This window comes from Balaenoptera borealis, assembly GCF_965194805.1.
Source record: "Balaenoptera borealis genome assembly, chromosome: 3".
NCBI classification, from domain to species: domain Eukaryota; kingdom Metazoa; phylum Chordata; class Mammalia; order Artiodactyla; family Balaenopteridae; genus Balaenoptera; species Balaenoptera borealis.
The window spans coordinates 161,039,474-161,059,412 of record NC_138866.1 but is presented as its reverse complement, the minus strand read 5'-3'; the positions used below and the strand labels follow the sequence as shown (position 1 = coordinate 161,059,412).

Sequence of the window (19,939 nt, the reverse complement as noted above, 5' to 3'; positions counted from 1 at the left end):
TGTCCCCTCTGTGGTGCCTGAAAATCAAATGTACTTCTCAAGTGCATCTACTCAGCCTTCTCATCCACTACCACGTAATTATTGCTTCCCATCTCCTTCCCCTTCAAACCACCAACACCCGCCTCTCCTGTCTCAGCTGATGACCTGGATTCCTACTTCACTGAGAAATGGAAGCAATCAGAAGAAAATTTCCACAACTCCCACCACCATAAAGTCCCACCTGCCAGTGCTTGTACCCATAAACTTTTCCTTCCCGCCTGGTAATGTAGAAGAACCAGTAGTTGTATTTCCGCTTAATGCAAATCCATCCACCTGTGACCTAGATTGCATTCTCTCTCGTCTACTGAAGCACATGGCTCTAGCAACTGCCCTTTGCCTCTCCTGCATCTTGAATTTCCCTCTGTTGGTACATTTCCATAAACAGAGTAACATGCTATCATTTCTCATTCCTTTAAAAACCTCATAATGTACCCACTTGCCCCATTTCTCAACTTCCCTTTGCAATAAAATTCCTTGAAAGAACTGTCTAAACATACTGTCTCCAAATCTTCTTTTCCTATTCTTTCTGAAACACATTCCATTCAGGTTTTCACCATCATCCCTCCACTGAAACATCGCTCGTCAAGGTTGTTGTGAAATCCGGTGGACTATTCTCACCTCATCAGACTCAATCTGAGCAGCGTTTGGACCAACTGGTCACATCTCTCTCCTAATATAACTTCCTCGTCTTCTTCCAGAGCCTTGGACACTCTTGGTTTTCTTCTTCTTTCATTGGCTATTTTTTCTTAGTCTTCTTTGCTGGTTCCTCGTCTTCTCCTCAGATAATTCTAATTACTGGAATAGTGTAAGTTTGACTCTTGGTTTTCTTCTCTTATCTACACTTACTCCTTGATGTTCTCACCTGGTCTCATGGCTGTGAATACCTTCTACATACTCGTGGCTCCTAAGTGTCTATCTCAATATCTCACCTCTGAGCACCAGATCTGTAGAGCCAACAGCCTGCTTAACGTGTTCACTTGGGTGTGTAATAGTCATCTCAGACTTCGGTGATGAACTAAGTGCCTGACACATAGTGGGTGCTTAATAAATACTTGTTAAATGAGGGAAGGAAGGAAGGAAGGGAGGGAGGGAGGGGTGAAAAAACTCTTGTATTAGAGCAGTGGTTCTCAACTGAGGGTAATTTTCTCCCCAGGGGATATGTGACAATGTCTGAAGACATTTTCGATTGTCATGACTGGGAGGGTGGGTGCCACTGGCATCTAGTGGATAGAGGCCAGGGATGCTGCTAAACATCTTACAACATATAGCGTGGTCCCCACAGCAAAGGATCAGCCAGCCTGAACTGTCAAAAACACCACTGTGGAGACCCGGGTACCGGGGTAGAAGCACAGTGGGCAGGGCCATGTCTTTTCCGTCTTTTGGATCCTAGAACAGTAGTGAACACTTGGGTGGTCAGAAATGGTTGCTGAATGAATGAATGGTTAGTTGGTGGTTCAAATTGGTTGAATGGATGGATTGATGAATAAAATAAGAAATTTCCTTGTTTGTTTAGAATTGCATCTATACCATTAACCCTGAATAAGCCTATGTTGAACTCTGAACTGGAAGACGTGAGACAGGATGGCCACCCTCAAGGAATTACAGCATAATTAGAAAATATATGCATACAGTGATGTCAAAGTTATTCATGAACAATGGCAAGGTATTAAAGGGTTATATGCAGAAGAACCAAAAGAATATGAAGCAGAAGAGTGAGCAGAGGTTACACTGAGATGAAAGTTTTCAAAAAGGTGAGCTTTGAATAAATCTCTGCTGTTCAGAAGCCACCCAGTCTGTGTGACTTCGTTAGCAGCCTGAGCTGAGACAAGCCCTGCGGGGAAGGGGCCTCGAACAATTGCATCATCAGGAGAGGATGAGAAAAGGTAGGGAGCCCCGGGTACCACTGCCCACCAGGGGTACTTACCTGTTTCATTTTTATTCCCCACATTGAGCCACTAACGTCGATGACAAAGAGGATGTTTTTTGGAATTGGGTCCATGTTCTCAGGAGCAAAGAAGTGGACAAAATATCCATTAAAAACCTGGAAACCAGAACACATCTGTGAGCCAAACCATTATCAATGTTCGGAATGTAGGAAGACGAGGGTCTGGGGACTCAGAGAGGAGAGGGGTGGTCACAGGGAGCAGGAGAGAACAGAGGCTTGGTGTCCACCTGCTTCTCCTCTCTCCTTCCTGCTCCCACTCTGTCCTTCCCTGCGAAGGTCTGAGCCTTCTCAGCAGTTCACCTCCTAGGGTACTTCCCTCCACTCCTGCCACCCCACCCAGTCTTCATCGAGAGCCTCCGTCCCAGGCACCCTGCTAACCGAAGGTGGATCAGGAAGAGTCCCTGCTCTCCTGAGGCTCGCGGGCGATGAAGGACCCAGACAAATAAAGAGGCAATTTGCAGCACAGGGTGTTAAGTCCGTGATCAGGAAAAATAAAAGGCTCCGAGAACACCCCCAGTGGCGGTGCATCTAAGTCAGACAGGGGAGTCTTCCCCAGGAAAAGGGCAACTACGCTGGACTTCAACGTGGGTTCGTGAGTTTGCAGTTAGGCTGCCAGCGTCGGGGTTGGACTGAGCTGGGGGGTGGGGGCCAGGCCGGGGAAGAGACTTCCAGACAGGGCAGCCCTTGGCACACTTAGGGCTCTATAAGTGGTTCAGCACGATGAATTCAAGGAGTTAGGGCAGAGAACCCACTGGGCAGACCATGAATGACCTTGATGTGCACCCCGGGGAGTCTGGGTTGTTCTAGAAGTTAATGGGAGGAGCTGGATTCCTGATCCCCGCCTCTGTCTTCCCTTGTAGGTGCTAAAGACTGGCTCACCTCATTCTCTTTCCACTGCCCTTTGGTTGCTTCCCCCAGGACATTACAGTGTCCAGCTGTCAGGTGTGTAGCTGTGGACACTTCCCGACCCGCCCCCCCCATCCCTGGAGAGAAGCACTTGGCTCAAGTGCTTCTCTCATCCCAAGAGAGAGGTTCTTGGCTACTAAGGCCTCATTACTTTAGCACAGGGAAATATGCACACACATCTAAGACGTGACAAAAGAGGAAAGGGAAATGCTCAAGAAATCTCACAAGGAACATAATCTCTGTGCTTTCTTTGATCATCTCATTGCAAAGGGCCTTGGAAGGTTATCGAAAATTCCCATTTTGTGATTTCCTATGGTTCTTCATTCGAGGCCTAGACGTACCTTCCTGGGACAAAGGCATGAGACCCAATGACCTTTATTCAGTTATCTTGACATAAAATGCTCAGCGACACTTAGAGAAATATGCTTTTAGTCCCTTGTCTGCAGCCTTGACACTCACCTGGGCAGCTGGGAACTAACCAGAGGCTGGCAAGGTTTATTCTGGGGTGGGGGGATGAGGGGGGATTATTCAACAAAAAACAGTTCTTAGGCTTTGGCAGGGCCATTCTCCCAGAGTCTGTTTTCACCCACCTGAAGCTCACCGACTTTCTCCTCTCTGTTCACATCGTACATCACCACGAGCTCACCATCGACCGCAGTCTCAGAGCAGTTGGAGCATTTTCTTTGCTGTGCTACCGTGGGCTTGAAGGTGATGTGTGCCTGGAAAGAACAGTAGTGTCACAGCCCGGTCTCGGCCCCCCTCCCTCTCCAGGTGAGGAGTTGACAGCTGCACCTTCTCGTGCACACAGGTGGAGGTCCAGGGCCATTCTGCATCCGGGCAGCATCGGTGGTCTTGTTGTTGATGGAAGGGATGGTGCCAAAGCATGGGAGGGGGCATCCAACAGCCTGCGGTGCTGTTGGCCTGATTTCAGTCCTTCATAAGAGATTCAAAGAATTCCTCCCTTTCCCCCCAAGGAAGAAACAGCTACCAGCTCTAGAAAGAGCTGGTGAAAGGTTCTTAGAGGACTTCGATCCCTCCAAAGGTGGTTACTATTGGCCATTAGGGCAGAGAGAATTAGGCTGAGTATTTCTTGCTGTGGTTAATGAAAACCCACTGTGTATTATGTGAAAACTGTCTTTTTTTGGCTGCGCCGCGCGGCATGCAGGATCTTAGTTCCCCAACCAGGGATCGAACCCTTGCCCCCTGCTGTGGAAGCACAGAGTCTTAACCACTGGACCAGTGGTTTTCAAGTCCCTGTGAAAACTGTCTTTTAGCTACTGGTCAAGTGAAATTACCCGGGGGAAGTGGGACAGGACCCCCAAAAGGGACAGACTCTGGTCAAAATGCAATGAAACAATCAGTAATATTATTCTGTATATCTGGTGGGAGACCCTAGACTTTGCTCAGGGATCACTGTTCCTTCATATAGTTCCCTCAGCTCAGCACCTGATGGCTTTTCTATCCCCCAGAGCAGAGGAGGAGAGCAGAACCCAGGAGCCAGTGGCCTCTTAGACTCTGTAACATCAATGCTTGTGGTACCTTCTGGTGTCCTTTAGATACGACGGGAACTCCATCAAAATGCCCATCAAATGTGTCCAGAACATGAAGAAATCTCATTCCCTGAGGTTCAATAATCCACACATCTACCTAGAGGTGGGAAAGAAATTACTCAAAGCATTAAAATATCTTTCAAGATTGAGCAAGAAGTACACTTACTAAGTCCTCTGCTGCTCTTCTCATCCTCAGGATTTCCCAAAGATGACCCAGCATGGCTCCACCATCACTTCTGCAAGCTCTTTAAATTCTGTGTGACACAATGCATCTCACCATGTAGGCTGAAGACCTTTTGGGCAACCTAGTATTCCCCTTCTATTGCTTCATTTCTCTGGGATTTAATTCCCTTCGTCTACTCTATTCCATTCCATTCTTATTTATTTTTTAAAAATATTTATTTATTTATTTGACTGCACCAGGTCTTAGTTGCGGCATGCGGGATCTTTTAGTTGTGGCATGTGGGATCTAGTTTCCTGACCAGGGATCGAACCCGGGCCCCCTGTATTGGGAGCGCAGAGTCTTAACCGTTGGACCACCAGGGGAATCCCCATTCCATTCTTATTTAGAAACAAGAATGGAATGAGAATTTTACCATGATCCATTCATTCATCCCCTTGAATCTTCTACATCAATGGGCAAATTACAACCTGTCTGCTTCACCTTCCTATGCGTCAAATGCAGAGCAGGTTGAACTGTGCACTTCCCTGGGTTTCTTCCAGTTCTGCTCTGCCTCTTACACAAGTGTTCACGTGATGTCAATAAGAATCGAGCCAAGAAAAGAGCAGCTCAGTTCTCAAGGCAAGAGGTGAAGATTACAGCAGAGGTGAGTTCAAATCGGTAGCCAATGCCCTGCCACAGGCATTGCTCTCGAGGTAAAGAGAGCTGGGGTGCAACGTGGGGAACGTGGAGCAGATGAAGACGACTACCTCAACCTTCACTGACTCCTATTATTTGCCACCTACTTCCATAAGCTCATCTCACTTGTAACCAAGGAATCTAAGAACGTTGTAGTACCCTTTTCACAGGTGAGAAAATTGAGGCTCAGGATAACTTGTCCCATGTTGGAAGGTCAGTGTAGTGGGTTAAATGGAGCCCCCCCAAAGACATGTCTACATCAAATCCCTGGAAGCTGTGACTACTACCTGATTTGGAAAAAGGGTCTTTGCAGATGCAATAAAGGATCTTGAGATGAGATCATCCTGTACTACCCAATGGGCCCTAAAGCCAGCGACAAGTGTTCTTATAAGAACAAGGCAGAGGGAGACTCGAGACACTCAGAAGACACTCAGAAGAGGTCACACCCTGGTGATGTGACCAGGGGGGCAGAGATTAGAGCGATGTGGCCACAAGTCAAGGAATGCCAGTAGCTTCCAGATACCAGGAGAAGCAAGGACAGACTCTCCCTGGCAGCCTTTAGGCGCGTAGCCCTGCCAACACGTTGATTTCAGACTCCCGTCCTCCAGAACTGTGTGAGAAGGCGTTTCTGTTGCTCTCAGCCACCCAGTGTGTGGTCATTTGTTACAGCAGGCCACAGGAAGCTGACACAGCTAATAAGGAGATGAGCTGGCACTGAAATCCGCAAGGGAGTGGCTTGGTTGACTCCAAACCCAGAATCCTTTCTGCACGCCACCCTGACCTGCAGTGTCGAGTGGCATGGAACACCACAAGGAGTGGGGACAGGCAGAAAGCACAGATGAGGGACAGAGCCGTAGGAGGATGGGCTCACCTCCAGGTGCTTGGCCACTCGTCCCGGCTGCAGGTGGAGCCTGTGCTCGTAGGACCCCAGCTTCCTCCACTTCACTTCCTGGTAATGAAGTTCAAACTGCACCTTTGCTCCGGGGGCGATGTTCACTTCGGTTTTGAAGTTCTCCATATTGAGGGCTCTGCTCCTAAAGGTGCGAGGCCCCCACGTGAGTCATCACAGGCAGAACCTACGCAGAGGGCAGCCGGGCTTCCCTGGGCTAACAACCTGCTCATTGTTCAGAAGAATGAACGGTACGTACAGTAGAGGTAACTGCAACTTCTAGATAAATTTCATTCCACCAGCCTGGAATTTTCTTCTCCTCTCCTACCTGATCTTTTTCTTCCAGAGCGTCTTACAGATTTGAGTGTCATCTGCAAAGAGCTACTAGTTATTGATCACCTACTATGTACCAGGAACTGGACACACATATCATTGCTATTATAGCAGCTCTGCAAGCTGGATCCCAATACCCTGTTATCAAATGATGACAGGTGAGGCTCACAAAGGGTAAGTAATCACTCTAGACCACACGGTGAGTCAGTTTTACGGTAGGAACTCAAACCCAAGTTTAGATGATTCCAAAGACAGCACGCCTTTCCTCTACTGCTTTTGAGACTCGTTCTAGAGATTCTTTATATTTTGAAAGTCTTCAGAAAGAAGACATCTATTATTTCATCAAACTGAATGTGTATTTCCAGCACTAATGCCTTATTTAGTCCCATACACACCAAGTCCAATGTGATCATTAATCTTGAGGTGTTTATGGTTTTAAAGAGAAAACAGCAGGACTGTCAAATGAGGGAGATTTGAGCATTAGGAGAAACAATGGGTGATTAAAAAAAAAATTAAACGGCTAAATAAGCAAGGTGAGACCATGCATAATGGGATCGTTTGGGATCAGGGAAGTACCATGAAGAAGTGAGCTTGGGATACAGGGCAGCTGAAGAAAAAGACGAGCACGGCCGGGTACAGAGCTTAGGAGTAGAGCATGGGGTGAGAGGCCTGATGTATCTGGGTGGGGGGGGGGCAGGCTACAATGTGAGCTCTGTGTTCTCTGCTGTATCCGCAGTACCTGGAGGAGTTTCTGCTGTAAAGAAATATTTGTGGAATGAAGAAATAATAAATGGATGGATGATGTGGTCAAAGTGATGGGTAAAGACGGCAAAATGATACTTAAAGCACTTATTAACCTGGATGCATGCTGGAGATGTTCCCCTGGCTTGGAATTTCTCCTGTCCTTTCTCCTGGCTGAATTCTATTAATCTCTTTGGGCTCAGCTCAAACATCGAGTCTTCTGTGATGATCTTCTGGACCCCCGGGCAGAACTGTTCACTTGGTACTTGGAACTCCCATAGGGTTTTGTACCATCTCTACATTAGCACATTATACCATTATATATTACCCCATTATATATTATATATATTACACGTACCTATATAATATATATACTGTAGTCACCTATATGGTATATATGTTATAGTCACCTATATATTATATATATTAGTCGCCTGTTATATATATTACAGTCATCTGTTACATATATTATAGTCACCTGTATGTTATATGTATTATAGTCACCTAAATATTATACATATTACAGTCACCTGTATGATATATATATTATAGTCACCTATATATGTTATGGTCACCTATATGTTACAGTCACCTATACACTGTCGGTTCCGTGGCCATCTCCTCCACTGGCCTGATGGTGTTTGTTGCAGCGTTGCTGTCACCTTTGACAGAGCTGGGTACAGTGTTAACATTCAGTGCATTATTTTGAGTGAATGAACACATGAATGAAATGAAAAGAACTTCAACTAAGGGGAAATTTGGGCGTATGGAGGAGGAGGAGGAGGAGATGAAGAAAAAAAGATGGCAGGATCTGAGAGCAGCTTAGATACACAGTGTGGGATCAGTGAACGTTCCTCTGACATTTCTGGTGGGAGAGGCTGCCTCTTTGAGGGTGGCGTGGCATTTCCAGTGTCTTATTTAAGACCATAAGGGGAAAAAAATAAACAGAATCTAAACTAAGTAACTGGTGCTGAAAAAGGTGCCACCCCATAAAAATAGGCCAAGAAAATCATTAAGACAAATTCCAAACCTTTCTTTCTGTGTATGTGGTCAGTGCTGTAACAAGATCACCAATACTTCCGTAGTTCCTCTCTGTACTCTGCTGAGAATCAGTGTTTAGTGACAGGACAGCCATCTACATGCAAGGCAAGCTATGTAAGGCTAACACGTGTGAGATCATCCAAAACTCATGTGTTGCAGGAGGCCTTAGGGAAACAGGAATGGCGATACCTAACTCTGCCCCCTGAGGATGAGGTTCTGTGCCTTCCTGGAGGCTGGTTTTGGGGTTGAGCGGGGGCAGCAGTGGATGAGGACCCCCCCCCCCCTTACCTCACCAATCCAGCCATTTTGCCTTTTGCTCTGGCCTGCGAGTAGAGGGCCCGGCCCACCGTTTTCTCCTTAACAGAACTAGTAAATGTCGTGCCATCCACAGTCCTAAAAAATGACAGAGGGCCTACAGTTGGTCCAAATAGTAGTCTTAGCACAACAAACAAACAACAAGCCAACAACCCAACCAGGTGGACTTAATGAATTATTTAATTATCATTTTGAACCTGCAGGAAACACGGAGACGTTTGCATATTTCACAGGAGTCCCTTTATCTGATGGTGTGATTAAGAGAGGTGAGGTGGGCTTCTGTCCTAAAAGCTTCCTCTCGCATATTGTAGTGTTTAAAATGTTTCTTCCTAGCGTTCATAGCAGCACTATTTACAATGGCCAAGACATGGAAGCAACCTAAGTGTCCATCGACAGAGGAATGGATCAACAAGATGCGGTACATATATACAATGGAATACTACTCAGCATAAAAAAGAATAAAATAATGCCATTTGCAGCAACATGGGTGGACCTAGAGATGATCATACTAAGTGAAGTAAGTTGAACAGAGAAAGACAAATATCATATGATATCGCTCATATGTGGAATCTAAAAAAAGTGATACAAATGAACTTATTTACAAAACAGAAAGAAACTTACCGACTTAAAGAACAAACTGATGGTTACCAAAGGGGAAACGTGGAAGCGGGAGAGGTACATTAGGAGACTGGGATTATCATATACACACTACTGCATATAAATAGATAACCAACAAGGACCTACTGTATAGCACAGGGAACTCTACTCAATATTCTGTAATAACCTAAATGGGAAAAGAATTTGAAAAAGAATAGATGCATGTATATGTGCAACTGAATCACTTAGCAGTACACCTGAAATTAACACAACATTGTAAATCAACTATACTCCAATATAAAAAAAATTTTTTAATGTTTCTTCATTTTCCAGTTTTACCCTTCAGATTAAGGGTTGTTCTCTTGTGCATCCCTTTGGAATGACAAATGTGCCGAGGATTGGTGACTGATAAGTCACTAGTTATCTGGCTGACTTTTGGTTTATAAGATCATTCTCCCGTGTGTTAAGGATCTGGGGTGGCCTGGGGGCATTCCACTCTCCTGTGAGGGTGGAAAAGAGCAAAGAAAGATAAAGAAAGGTGCTTGTCAATCTCTTCGCAAAGTTTGTGTTTATCTCTCCAATATCTCCCTCGGGGACCTCTGTGTGCTCATGTCACCTCTGTCTTTTAGCTGGCCATCACCTAATCCGTCCAAATAATGATTAGTTGGAGCAGTCGAATGACAGAATTTTAGAAGCAAAATGGAACATCTGGCCTTCAAATGGGCAGTATCTCTCCCCAAGGAGGTATTTAGAAGTGCGTGGAGAAGTTTTTGGCTGTTCTGATGACTGAGAAGGGCTACTGGCATTATGGGACGACCCCAAGAGTGCTAGACATTCTGCAACGTGAGGTGGAGTTTCCTGTCCCAAATGCCAACAGCACGCTTGTCGAGCATGCTTGGTTCACCTCTGTAGGTGAGAGAAATCAGAGCCAAGGAGACAAGCGACTTGCTTGAGGTCACACACTTGCTCAGAGGTAGAGCTAGAACTGGACCCCGTGTGCCCAGGTCGGCACTATTTCCATCAAATCATGCTAAGGTTCGAAGACCAAAAAGTTTTTATGACAAAAGGAAATAATCTCTAATGGTGGAATATTCGGAACCTTGGTAAATAGGCAGGAGAAGTTTTTTGACTGGAGATGGAGGTCTGTGCAGTTCATGTTAAATTGTGGTGATGTAAGGAGCTATCTTCTCTGATCTTATACATTCAGCCGGGAGTACAGAGAGATCAAAATAAACATATATTTCACAATTCTGTCTTTCATCACCTCAAATCTTCTAAGGAATGAGATGAGGACGAATTGAAAGAATGAAGGAAAATGGAAAGATGAGCTACCTGGAATATCTAGTCATATAGTTTAAAAATAAGAATTTATTAAACTAGTTTTAATATAATGTTTTAGACAGTGTCATATAATACCACTACATAAAAGCTTTTCCTTCTACATTTGCTTTTTAGAAAAGGCTGACTAAAAAAATTTTTTTCGGAAATAAATTTTTCAGACAATTCAAAGGATTCAAAATCCATGAATTCCAATTCCAAAAAGTCCAATTCCAAGTCACAAATTGCCTTTTTTTCCCCTAACCTTTGTTTTGTTTAGAAGCTTTGTTTTGTTTAGAAAATATAATTAAAATGGCTCTGCCATTTTTAGAAGCCAAAGTGCTTGGTATTTGAACCTTTTATTTTATTTATTCCTCTATTGGCAGAACAGGGAAAGTTTACCCTTGATGAATGAAGCCTCAGAGTGGGAACAAAATAACTGGCCTTCACTATTTGAAAGACATTGGGGTGGTTTAAAATTTTTTTATTATGGCAATCTTTAAGCACACACAAAAAATAGAATAATGTAAGACACCTCCATGAAACCATCACTGAGTTACACCATTATCAATACTCAGCCAACCTCCATTGTCTATACCCCCTCCTTCCACCTCATTTATTCTGAAGCCAGTCTCAGGTAGCTGACCATCTCATCATTGAACACTTCAGTATGCATTTTGTAGAGAATTTTTTAAGAATTCTTTTGTGAATAGAACTAGAGTCATTGAGTAGGAGATGGAACGGATTTCAATTAAGTGGCAGAAATAATTCTAAGCACTGCCAACCACTGAGTGAATTGCCTTGGAAAGTAGTGAGTTTATCATTAAGGAGATATTCAAGTCAAGCCTGGATAATTCACTTGTCAGCAGCTACACAGAGGAATTCAAGCACTGGACACGTGACTGGATTTAATCAGCGGTTCTCCACTTTTTTTTCCCCATAAAGAAACATGTGATAGATGATGCTGACCTGCCACCTCCTACACACTCATATATGGTTTCCTGTAACCCAGGGCAACTCCATATATTTTTCTCTCCCCAAGTAAGTGGGAGGTTGTTACCACAGAGATAGGCTTAAGGATGCTTTAATTTATTAGAAAAGAAAAGCAAATGCTTCATAAATTCTGTTACTCTGAACAGACGCAAAATACTGGGACCCACCCCAAGATGACTCTTGATGTCCAGTGGGTCCACAGCTCTGAAAGCGAGAACCACTGGAATAGGTGGCCATTAAGGTCCATCCTAACTGCGACGGGGTTCAATTCTGTGAGCAGAGCATATCCAGTTTCTGGTTCTGCACAGGAGTTACTCACATGGAGAAGTTGGAGATGAAGGCTCCTTTGGGAATCTGCACATCGAACACGACATTCTGAGGCTGTGGGGAGTGGTTCACCACTTTGGTCTGGATGACAGTGTTGGCCATTCGGGAAGTGATAGTAGACCGGACTTTATAGCTATAAAGAGTCACTTGATCAACATCTTCCTGTAATTGGTGAGAAAATACAACTGTACTCAGAGAAAAATGACACAGAACTTCACTACGTATTCAATGCTAACATTGGTCCATTTTATTACAAACAATTCTAAGGCATCGTTAAGCGTATAACTCAGGTATTACTAAGCATTCTCCTAACTTCTTGGAATACCCCTCAGGCAGAAGCCTGAGATATCTTTTCTTTTTTTTTTTTGTCATTAGTAAACTTTAATGTGCCCTTTTCAGAACCAAACAGATCAAAGATTAAAAAAGCAAAGTCATAAATTAAATAAATATCAACAACAATAAAAATTTAAAAGTCAGAGGAAAAATGAAATTAAAATAAATAAAATTTAATAACAAAAGGCCTGAGATATCTTGAGATGCCTTTCAAGCGCTATGAGTCTATTAAAAATGATTTTAAAGGTTAGAATACGAGGAGAAAATGGTTGTGGGGAAGCAAGATTGGATTACGAAAGTGCAGGAAATAACTTTGAATGCAGGGCCAGAGGGAAGGAAGGATGCAGGACTGCAGCGTTGGAAGGGGACCTGGGCACTTCCAGGGGTACGGTGGGGTGGAAGACACATGTGGTCCCCAAAGCCCCACACTGCCACCTACCGTCTTCAACCTTATCTACTGTAATTTCACCTTCTCGCAGTCCTCTTGTCCTTTCCCAAATTAAAACAAAACATGAGAATGCTGATGGATGTGAGCAAAGAACAGAATATCTTGCAGACGGCGTTTTGATGCAGTCCAGTACTCTGGACCCCTAATCCCAATCCTTCTCTACTGATTTAAGGCAGTTCCAGTATCCGTGTGCTCAAAGACAAAGTACTGCAAACGCACATCTTTTAGGAGGTGACTCTAAACTGTCAGGATTATGGCAGTGATGTGACCCACTAGGTTTTGCTTTTTTCTCCGAAAAGTTTTGCTTATTTCAATACTAGGTGTCATATCCCTAAACTCTGTCATCCAAGATTAAACCTTTCAACACATTAACATCCAGCCCACATCAAGCTGAGATAAAACCCAGGTTACATTGTTTGTCCTTCTTCCCCCTTAAACCAGAGCTTCTCACAGTTGTTGTCAGTTCAGAGCAGGAAGCCCAGGGAACCCCTTCCTCTTGATGTTTTCTTGCCACAGGAAGCTCTACTCCGAACATCTCAGGGAATCGGGCCATTTCATGTTTGAGTGCTTTTTCCACACTCACGCTTTACCCTCCAAAGCTGTTAGGTGTCCTATTTTAAATCAAAACTGTTCTGTTGGAATAAATACACAGTTTTTATTCCAAAAACACCTACACTGTTGGCAAAACTTGCGAAAGTAAAGAGAAGGGACATTTTCAGCTCCTGGGGACAGCTCTCCCGGCTGCATACAAACTGCACCCTTTCATGTTGAATTTTAGACACACTTCCAAACAGAACTGGGCAAGGGGGTATTTCGAAAGTCAGGTAAACGTTCTCAGTGATGAAGACAAAGGAGGCACCCGTATTGATTTCTCGATAATAGGTAACAGAAAAGTCATTCAGACATCAATTTTTAACAAAATCAAAGTAAACTTACCATAATTTCTCCAGATTCTCCAGAAACACTCCTCTGTGAAAGGAAGTTGGATAATCATTCTTCAGAAGCGTGTTGCTTATTACCTTGAGGGCAAAAACTGTTTTCTCAAAATATACTTTCTCAAAAGATATTTTTTTCCTTCAGGGCTGAGCTATAACTCATTCACTGGAACCAAGACATAATTATCAAATATTCTTGAATGCTATTTTCCCACTGGTGTGTTTCTGTGAACAAATGTCTCAGTCACTTTTTGGTTGCATGCCCATCATCCTTTGATACAGTGCTAAAACCTATGTTTTCAAATGAAAATGTTCAACCAAACTTAAGCTGAGTAGCACAGATCACCTTTATCCTATTTGTCTGACTGATTGTTTTCTCAGCAGCAGAGTCTTTCCTCAAAGCCAGGCAGCGGGAAGGCGTGTCTGTCTCTTCCACTAGATGAAGCTACATGGGAGCAGAGACTTGGATGCATTTCCCTCCTTGGTGTAGCCCCTGAGTCAAGCACGGTGGAAAATTCTGTACTCTAACCGCTATGCTAGAGAATTACAGTAAGTCCCCTACATACGAACCTTCAAGTTGCGAACTTTTGAAGATGCGAACGTGCATTCCATCAACGTCAGGCATAAGTGAAATTGCAGCTTGCCCTACGTCTCCTACTTCTGACGATCCTTCAGCTCTACCATCTCCCACCTCCTCTACCTCCTCCAGGCAGTAACTCTTCTTGCCTGTTCACTCGATGCCATCCCCTGTACGCCAGCTGTTGTACTGTACTACTGTACTTTTCAAGGTACTGTACTGTAAGATTAAAAATGTTTTCTTGGGACTTCCCTGGTGGCGCAGTGGTTAAGAACCCGCCTGCCAGTGCAGGGGACATGGGTTCAAGCCCTGGTCTGGGAGGATCCCACATGCCATGGAGCAACTAAGCCCATGTGCCACAACTACTGAGCCTGTGCTCTAGAGCCCACGAGCCACAACTACTGAGCCCATGTGCCACAACTACTGAAGCCCGCGCACCTAGAGCCTGTGCTCCACAAGAGAAGTCACGGCAATGAGAAGCCTGCGCACCGCAATGAAGACCCAACGCAGCCAAAAGTAATAATAAATAAATTAATTTAAAAAATTAAAATTAAAAAAATTATTTTAAAAGTTTTGTTTGTTTGTTTTTTATGCATTATTTGTGTGAGAAGTATTATAAACCTATTACAGTAGGTTTATAGCCGATTGTGTTAGTTGGGTACCTAGGCTAACTTTGTCACGCTTACGAACAAATTGGACTTGCTGAACGTGCTCTCAGAACGGAACTCATTCATATGTAGGGGACTTACTGTATCCACATGAATGATTGTCCTGTGGGCATGGAAAACTGACTGGCTTTAGAGTGATGGGTGAACCTTTAATGTCAGATGGATTTTAAAGTAATAATTAAGGTGTGGGACATTAGCTTAGCTTGCCTCATTTGGGGTGAGTTGAAATTTTAGGGGGTATTATGTGACATAGCGAGGCCAACGACTGCCTTCTTCTAGACTTTTTTTTAATTGAAGCATAGTTTATTTATTCATTTTTGGCTGCATTGGGTCTTCGCTGCTGCACGCAGTCTTCTCATTGTGGTGGCTTCTCTTGTTGTGGAGCACCGGCTCTAGGCGCGCGGGCTTCAGTAGTTGTGGCTTGCTGGTTTCAGTAGTTGTGGCTCACGGGCTCTAGAGCGCAGGCTCAGTAGCTGTGGTGCACGGGCTTAACTGCTCCGCAGTATGTGGGATCTTCTGGGACCAGGGCTCGAACCTGTGTCCCCTGCATTGGCAGGTGGATTCTTAACCACTGTGCCACCAGGGAAGCAGTGTTAGTTTAGTGTTAGTTTCAGGTGTACAGCAAAGTGATTTGGTTATACCTACATATATAACTATTCTTTTTCAGATACTTTTCCCTTATAGTTTATTACAAAATACCGAGTATAGTTCTCTGGGCTATACAGTAAGTCCTTGTTGGTTATCTATTTAATTTTATTTATTTTTTGGCCGTGCTGTGCAGCTTGCATGATCTTAGTTCCCCAACCAGGGATCGAACCTGTGCCTCCTGCAGTGGAAGCGTGCAGTCCTAACCACTGGACCACCAGGGATGTCCTGGTTATCTGTTTTATATATAGTAGTGTGTATCTGTTAATCAACTTCCTAATTTATCCCTCTCCCCCTTTCCCCTTTGGTAATCCTAAGTTTGTTTTCTATGTCTGTGGGTCTTTTGGACTTTTTGAATGCAATTCCCAACGATGAAGTTTTCCCTTTTAGATGAAGACCCTGACGTGAGGACTTGCCTACTGGGTTTTAATATTATCGGTCTACAAAAAGCCTGGACTTGCAGCAGGTCAAAAATTCGTACCCGCACAAAAGATGTCATAGGTCAGCTTAGAGTTGCTTCCACAAATACCTCCTTTTTTAGCACCTGGGCTCTACATGGGAGAAGCCAAACCCTTCTTGGCCCCCTGGAGAACTCACCCCATGAGTTAGAGCATTTTGTCTGTGCTGTTGCTGGCATCCGGGAGAAGACCGGTCAGGTCCCCTGTGCTCTCTGAGCAACTCCCCGAGACAGTAGTGACCCAGACTGGTAGGAGAGCACGTGCGGCCCCAATAGGAAGTGTCCTAAGAGGAAACTCTTCCATACAAGGCAGTAAAACTATCCCATAATCTTAAACTTTGAAGAAAACACATAGCCATGTATTCTCTAAGGGACCAAGGTGACCATTACAGTTTGAAGATGAACAGACAGCCATGTGGAGGTTTCCCTTTATTTCAGCTGGACAGTGTTTCCCCCGGGTGTAAAACCACCGGACTCTTTGCTGCTAAAAAAACATGCTCTTGAGAAAATGTAGCAAAAATCACCTCAATCCTTCTCTTATTTCTTCAATCATGATCTCTTTCACTTATTTTCCCTTTTGCAACTGAGGTTTACTGTACCTGGTACCTCCGGTTCTCTGGCACAAATTGAAATTTGCCTGGGGCCAGTTCCACAAGGTCTCCATATTCTGCAAACTTAAAAAAGAATTTAGGATGTTTAGTTCTATCAACAAAAAACAGGGAGCTGGTGACAGGCATAAGGTACTGTATTCAATATATTATTTTGTCTTGTTTTCTATATCTCTGGGCAATCTCATTTTTTCATACAATGATTTCTTTTTTTTTAATTGAAGTATAGTTGATTTACAATGTTTCAGGTGTACAGCAAAGTGATTCAGCTATATATATACATATAATCTATTCTTTTCCACTATCTTTTCCCATACAACTTATTACAGAGTATTGAGTAGAGTTCCCTGTGCTATATATACAGTAGGTCCTTGCCATTTATCTATTTTATATATAGTAGTGTGTATCTGCTAATCCCAAATCCCTAATTTATCCTTCCCCCCTTTTCCCTTTGGAACTATTAAGTTTGTTTTCTGTGTCTGTTACAATGATTTCTTTTTTTTTTTTTCTCTCTAGTGTGGAGAGCAGGGGCTACCCTTCATTGCAGTGTGCGGGCTTCTAATTGCGGTGGCTTCTCTTATTTTGGAGCACGGGCTCTAGGCATGCAGGCTTCAGTAGTTGCAGTACATGGGCTCACTAGTTGCAGCATGCGGGCCCTATAGCACTCGGGCTTCAGTAGTTGTGGCACACGGGCTCAGTAGTTGTGGCTCGCTGGCTCTAGAGCACAGGCTCAGTAGTTGTGGTGCACAGGTTTAGTTGCTCTGTGGCATGTGGGATCTTCCCGGACCAGGGCTTGAACCCATGTCCCCTGCATTGGCAGGCGGATTCTTAACCACTGTGCCACCAGGGGAAGTCCCTACAATGATTTCTTTAATATATTTGTTTGCTAGTTACGTCTCAGAGGTGAGTAAATGAGAGTTAGTATCTCCAAATTTGCTGGAGGCAGGAGTTCATTTCTGAGTTTGCCTGAAGATGATGGGATATCCCAGTAGGGGTTACAGTAGCCCAGTGATCAGGAAGGTGCCTGGCAGAAGTACTGGGTAGATCTTGGGGGCATCAGAGGTGTCTTACTAGGTAAATGTGGACCACTATCCATTGAGTTAGAAATGGCGATGTGAAAGGAATGCCAGTAAGTGACTGAAAAAGCACAAACACATTTGGATATCTTGCCTCCAACTCCTGGCTTCGTCAATGAGATTTCCAACATACTCTGGTAGTTTTTTAAGTGTTAGAAAATATGATAGTTTCTAGGCAGACAGGGTGATTTTTTTTTTCTTGCAAATATGCCATCGTGTTCTTTGGCATCTTTGTAGGTAATCCACTCTGTAAGTATCACAAGCCGCTGCGCCTTCTAGGATATTCCCAGAATACATGCTGCTTTTCTGACATCAAAATAGCTCTTGGGGCTTCCCTGGTGGCGCAGTGGTTAAGAATCCCCCTGCCAATGCAGGGGACACGGGTTTGAACCCTGGTCCAGGAAGACCCCACCCAACCCACGGAGCAACAAAGCCCATGAGCCACAAATACTGAGCCTGCACTCTAGAGCCCGTGAGCCACAACTACTGAAGCCCACATGCCTAGAGCCCGTGCTCCGCAACAAGAGAAGCCACCGCAATGAGCAGCCCACGTACTGCAACGAAGAGTAGCTCCCGCTCTCCGCAACTAGAGAAAGCCCGCGTGCAGCAACAAAGACCCAACGCAGCCAAAAATAAATAAATAAATTTATAAAAAAAAAAAAAAAGCTCTTATATGACTTTCAGTCCAAGACTTTCAATATGTTGGGGATGATCAAGGGTCTGAAGTGAAGACCTTGAGCTCCCCAGGAGTAATTCCTACACTCTGCCCGCCCATTTGCCCTATCTTCCCCTTTAACAGGAATATTAAGTGTCCTTAATTTGGAAATCATTTTCACTTAGGTATGACAAACAAAGTGCTTTGAAAATGACTTTTCTATATACTCTTAAGTAAAAGAGTGATAATGATATTTCATAATAATAGTTATGAGAGCTAATAATTATTAAGTTCTTCCTCAGGTTTGCACTGTGCTGGGTAGTTTACATATGTCACTTAATTCTTATAACAACCCTTTGGGTTAGATCAATTATTATCCCCAATTTTTTAGATAAGGAGAGGGCAGCTGTACTTCGTAAACGGTACACTATGGGGCCGGGCTGTGAACTTGGTTCTCATGCAAAACCTGTTAATGCTTTAAAGGGTAAATATATGTTCCAGAACTTATGGTTACCGGGGGGAAGGGAGGGGGAGAGGGATAGTTAGGGAGTTTGGGACTGACATGTACACACTGCTATATTTAAAACAGATAACCAACAGGGACCTACTGTATAGCACAGGGAACTCTGCTCAATATTATACAACAACCTAAATGGGAAAAGAATTTGGAAAAGAATAGATACATGTATAATTGAATCACTTTGATGTATGCCTGAAACTATCACAACACTGGTAATCAACTATACGCCATATAAAATAAAAAGTTAAAAATCCTTGTCACAAGGGGAAAACACTGTAACTATGTATGTGAGAGATATTAAAGACATTGTAGAGATCATTTTCCAATATATACAAATATTGAATCAAAAAAAGGGTAAATACAGGTTCCAGTAATTATAATAGTGAACACGTCTACTCAGAATAATTTTATCATGAATTTCCATTCCACACAGAATACCGTCCTTGAATAGCAACAGGTAACAAGTTATTTACCAAGCTAACATATGGGGCCGACAGCAAGGAAGTCTTCTGGAAGCACTTACCTCTGAAAGTCCATTGGTGGGGATTTCGAAGCCCTGTGATTCAGAAAGGAGGAAGCAGACAAGAAAGCACATGAGCCCCTTCATTGTGCTAGGTTGCTCTGCCCAGCTCTCCAGCGCCGGGTCTGGAAGGAGCCCACTGTTCCCTGAGCCACGATCAGAGGGACAACAGAGCCGTACAGTTGGTTTTCAAAAAGAGAATTGAGAGAAAAGAGAAGAAGAGAGCTCTCAAACTTTGCTCCAAAACAGGACAAATATTTGTTCTGGAGTTCAAACTTAAGCTGGGGTGGGGGGGTGGATCACACACCCAGAGGTTATTCAAACAGCAGAGCTGGGGGCAGTCCCTGGGCTGTGAGAGCAAGGCAGGGTCGGACAGATATGCAGTGCTTTTTTTTTTTTCCCTTTTGCTGATTTCTGTTCATCTTAAAATCAGAGAGACCTAAAGATCAGCATCATCTTCTCTGAAAGACCAAGTGAGGCACGTGACTGAGAAATCGAGTCAGAGAGGAAAAAGCTAAAGTGAAAAGCTTCTGGAAACAAAATCCTTTGGTTTAAGTGAAAGCAGGAGGGATTTAGGAAAAGTGGGAGAAGAAACCCCACGGTTTTCTGAGCAAAGCACTCACTGGCAGTGTTCCTCCCTCTCCC

General features: G+C 43.9%; 1 protein-coding gene across 1 annotated transcript in view; it reads right to left on the bottom strand.

Moving 5' to 3' along the window:
• ITIH2 (inter-alpha-trypsin inhibitor heavy chain 2) overlaps positions 1 to 19,546 on the bottom strand; it is a 38,075-nt gene extending 18,529 nt beyond the window's left edge. The window contains exons 1-9 of the mRNA XM_082387133.1: positions 19,298 to 19,546; positions 16,515 to 16,589; positions 13,570 to 13,602; positions 11,845 to 12,014; positions 8,592 to 8,696; positions 6,171 to 6,333; positions 4,430 to 4,537; positions 3,481 to 3,609; positions 1,964 to 2,080 (exon numbers count right to left, since the gene is read on the bottom strand). Coding sequence (XP_082243259.1) covers positions 1,964 to 2,080; positions 3,481 to 3,609; positions 4,430 to 4,537; positions 6,171 to 6,333; positions 8,592 to 8,696; positions 11,845 to 12,014; positions 13,570 to 13,602; positions 16,515 to 16,589; positions 19,298 to 19,381 — 984 coding nt within the window. The 5' untranslated portion in view covers positions 19,382 to 19,546. The remainder of the gene's footprint in view (positions 1 to 1,963; positions 2,081 to 3,480; positions 3,610 to 4,429; positions 4,538 to 6,170; positions 6,334 to 8,591; positions 8,697 to 11,844; positions 12,015 to 13,569; positions 13,603 to 16,514; positions 16,590 to 19,297) is intronic.
• Between the last annotated feature and the right edge of the window lie 393 nt (positions 19,547 to 19,939).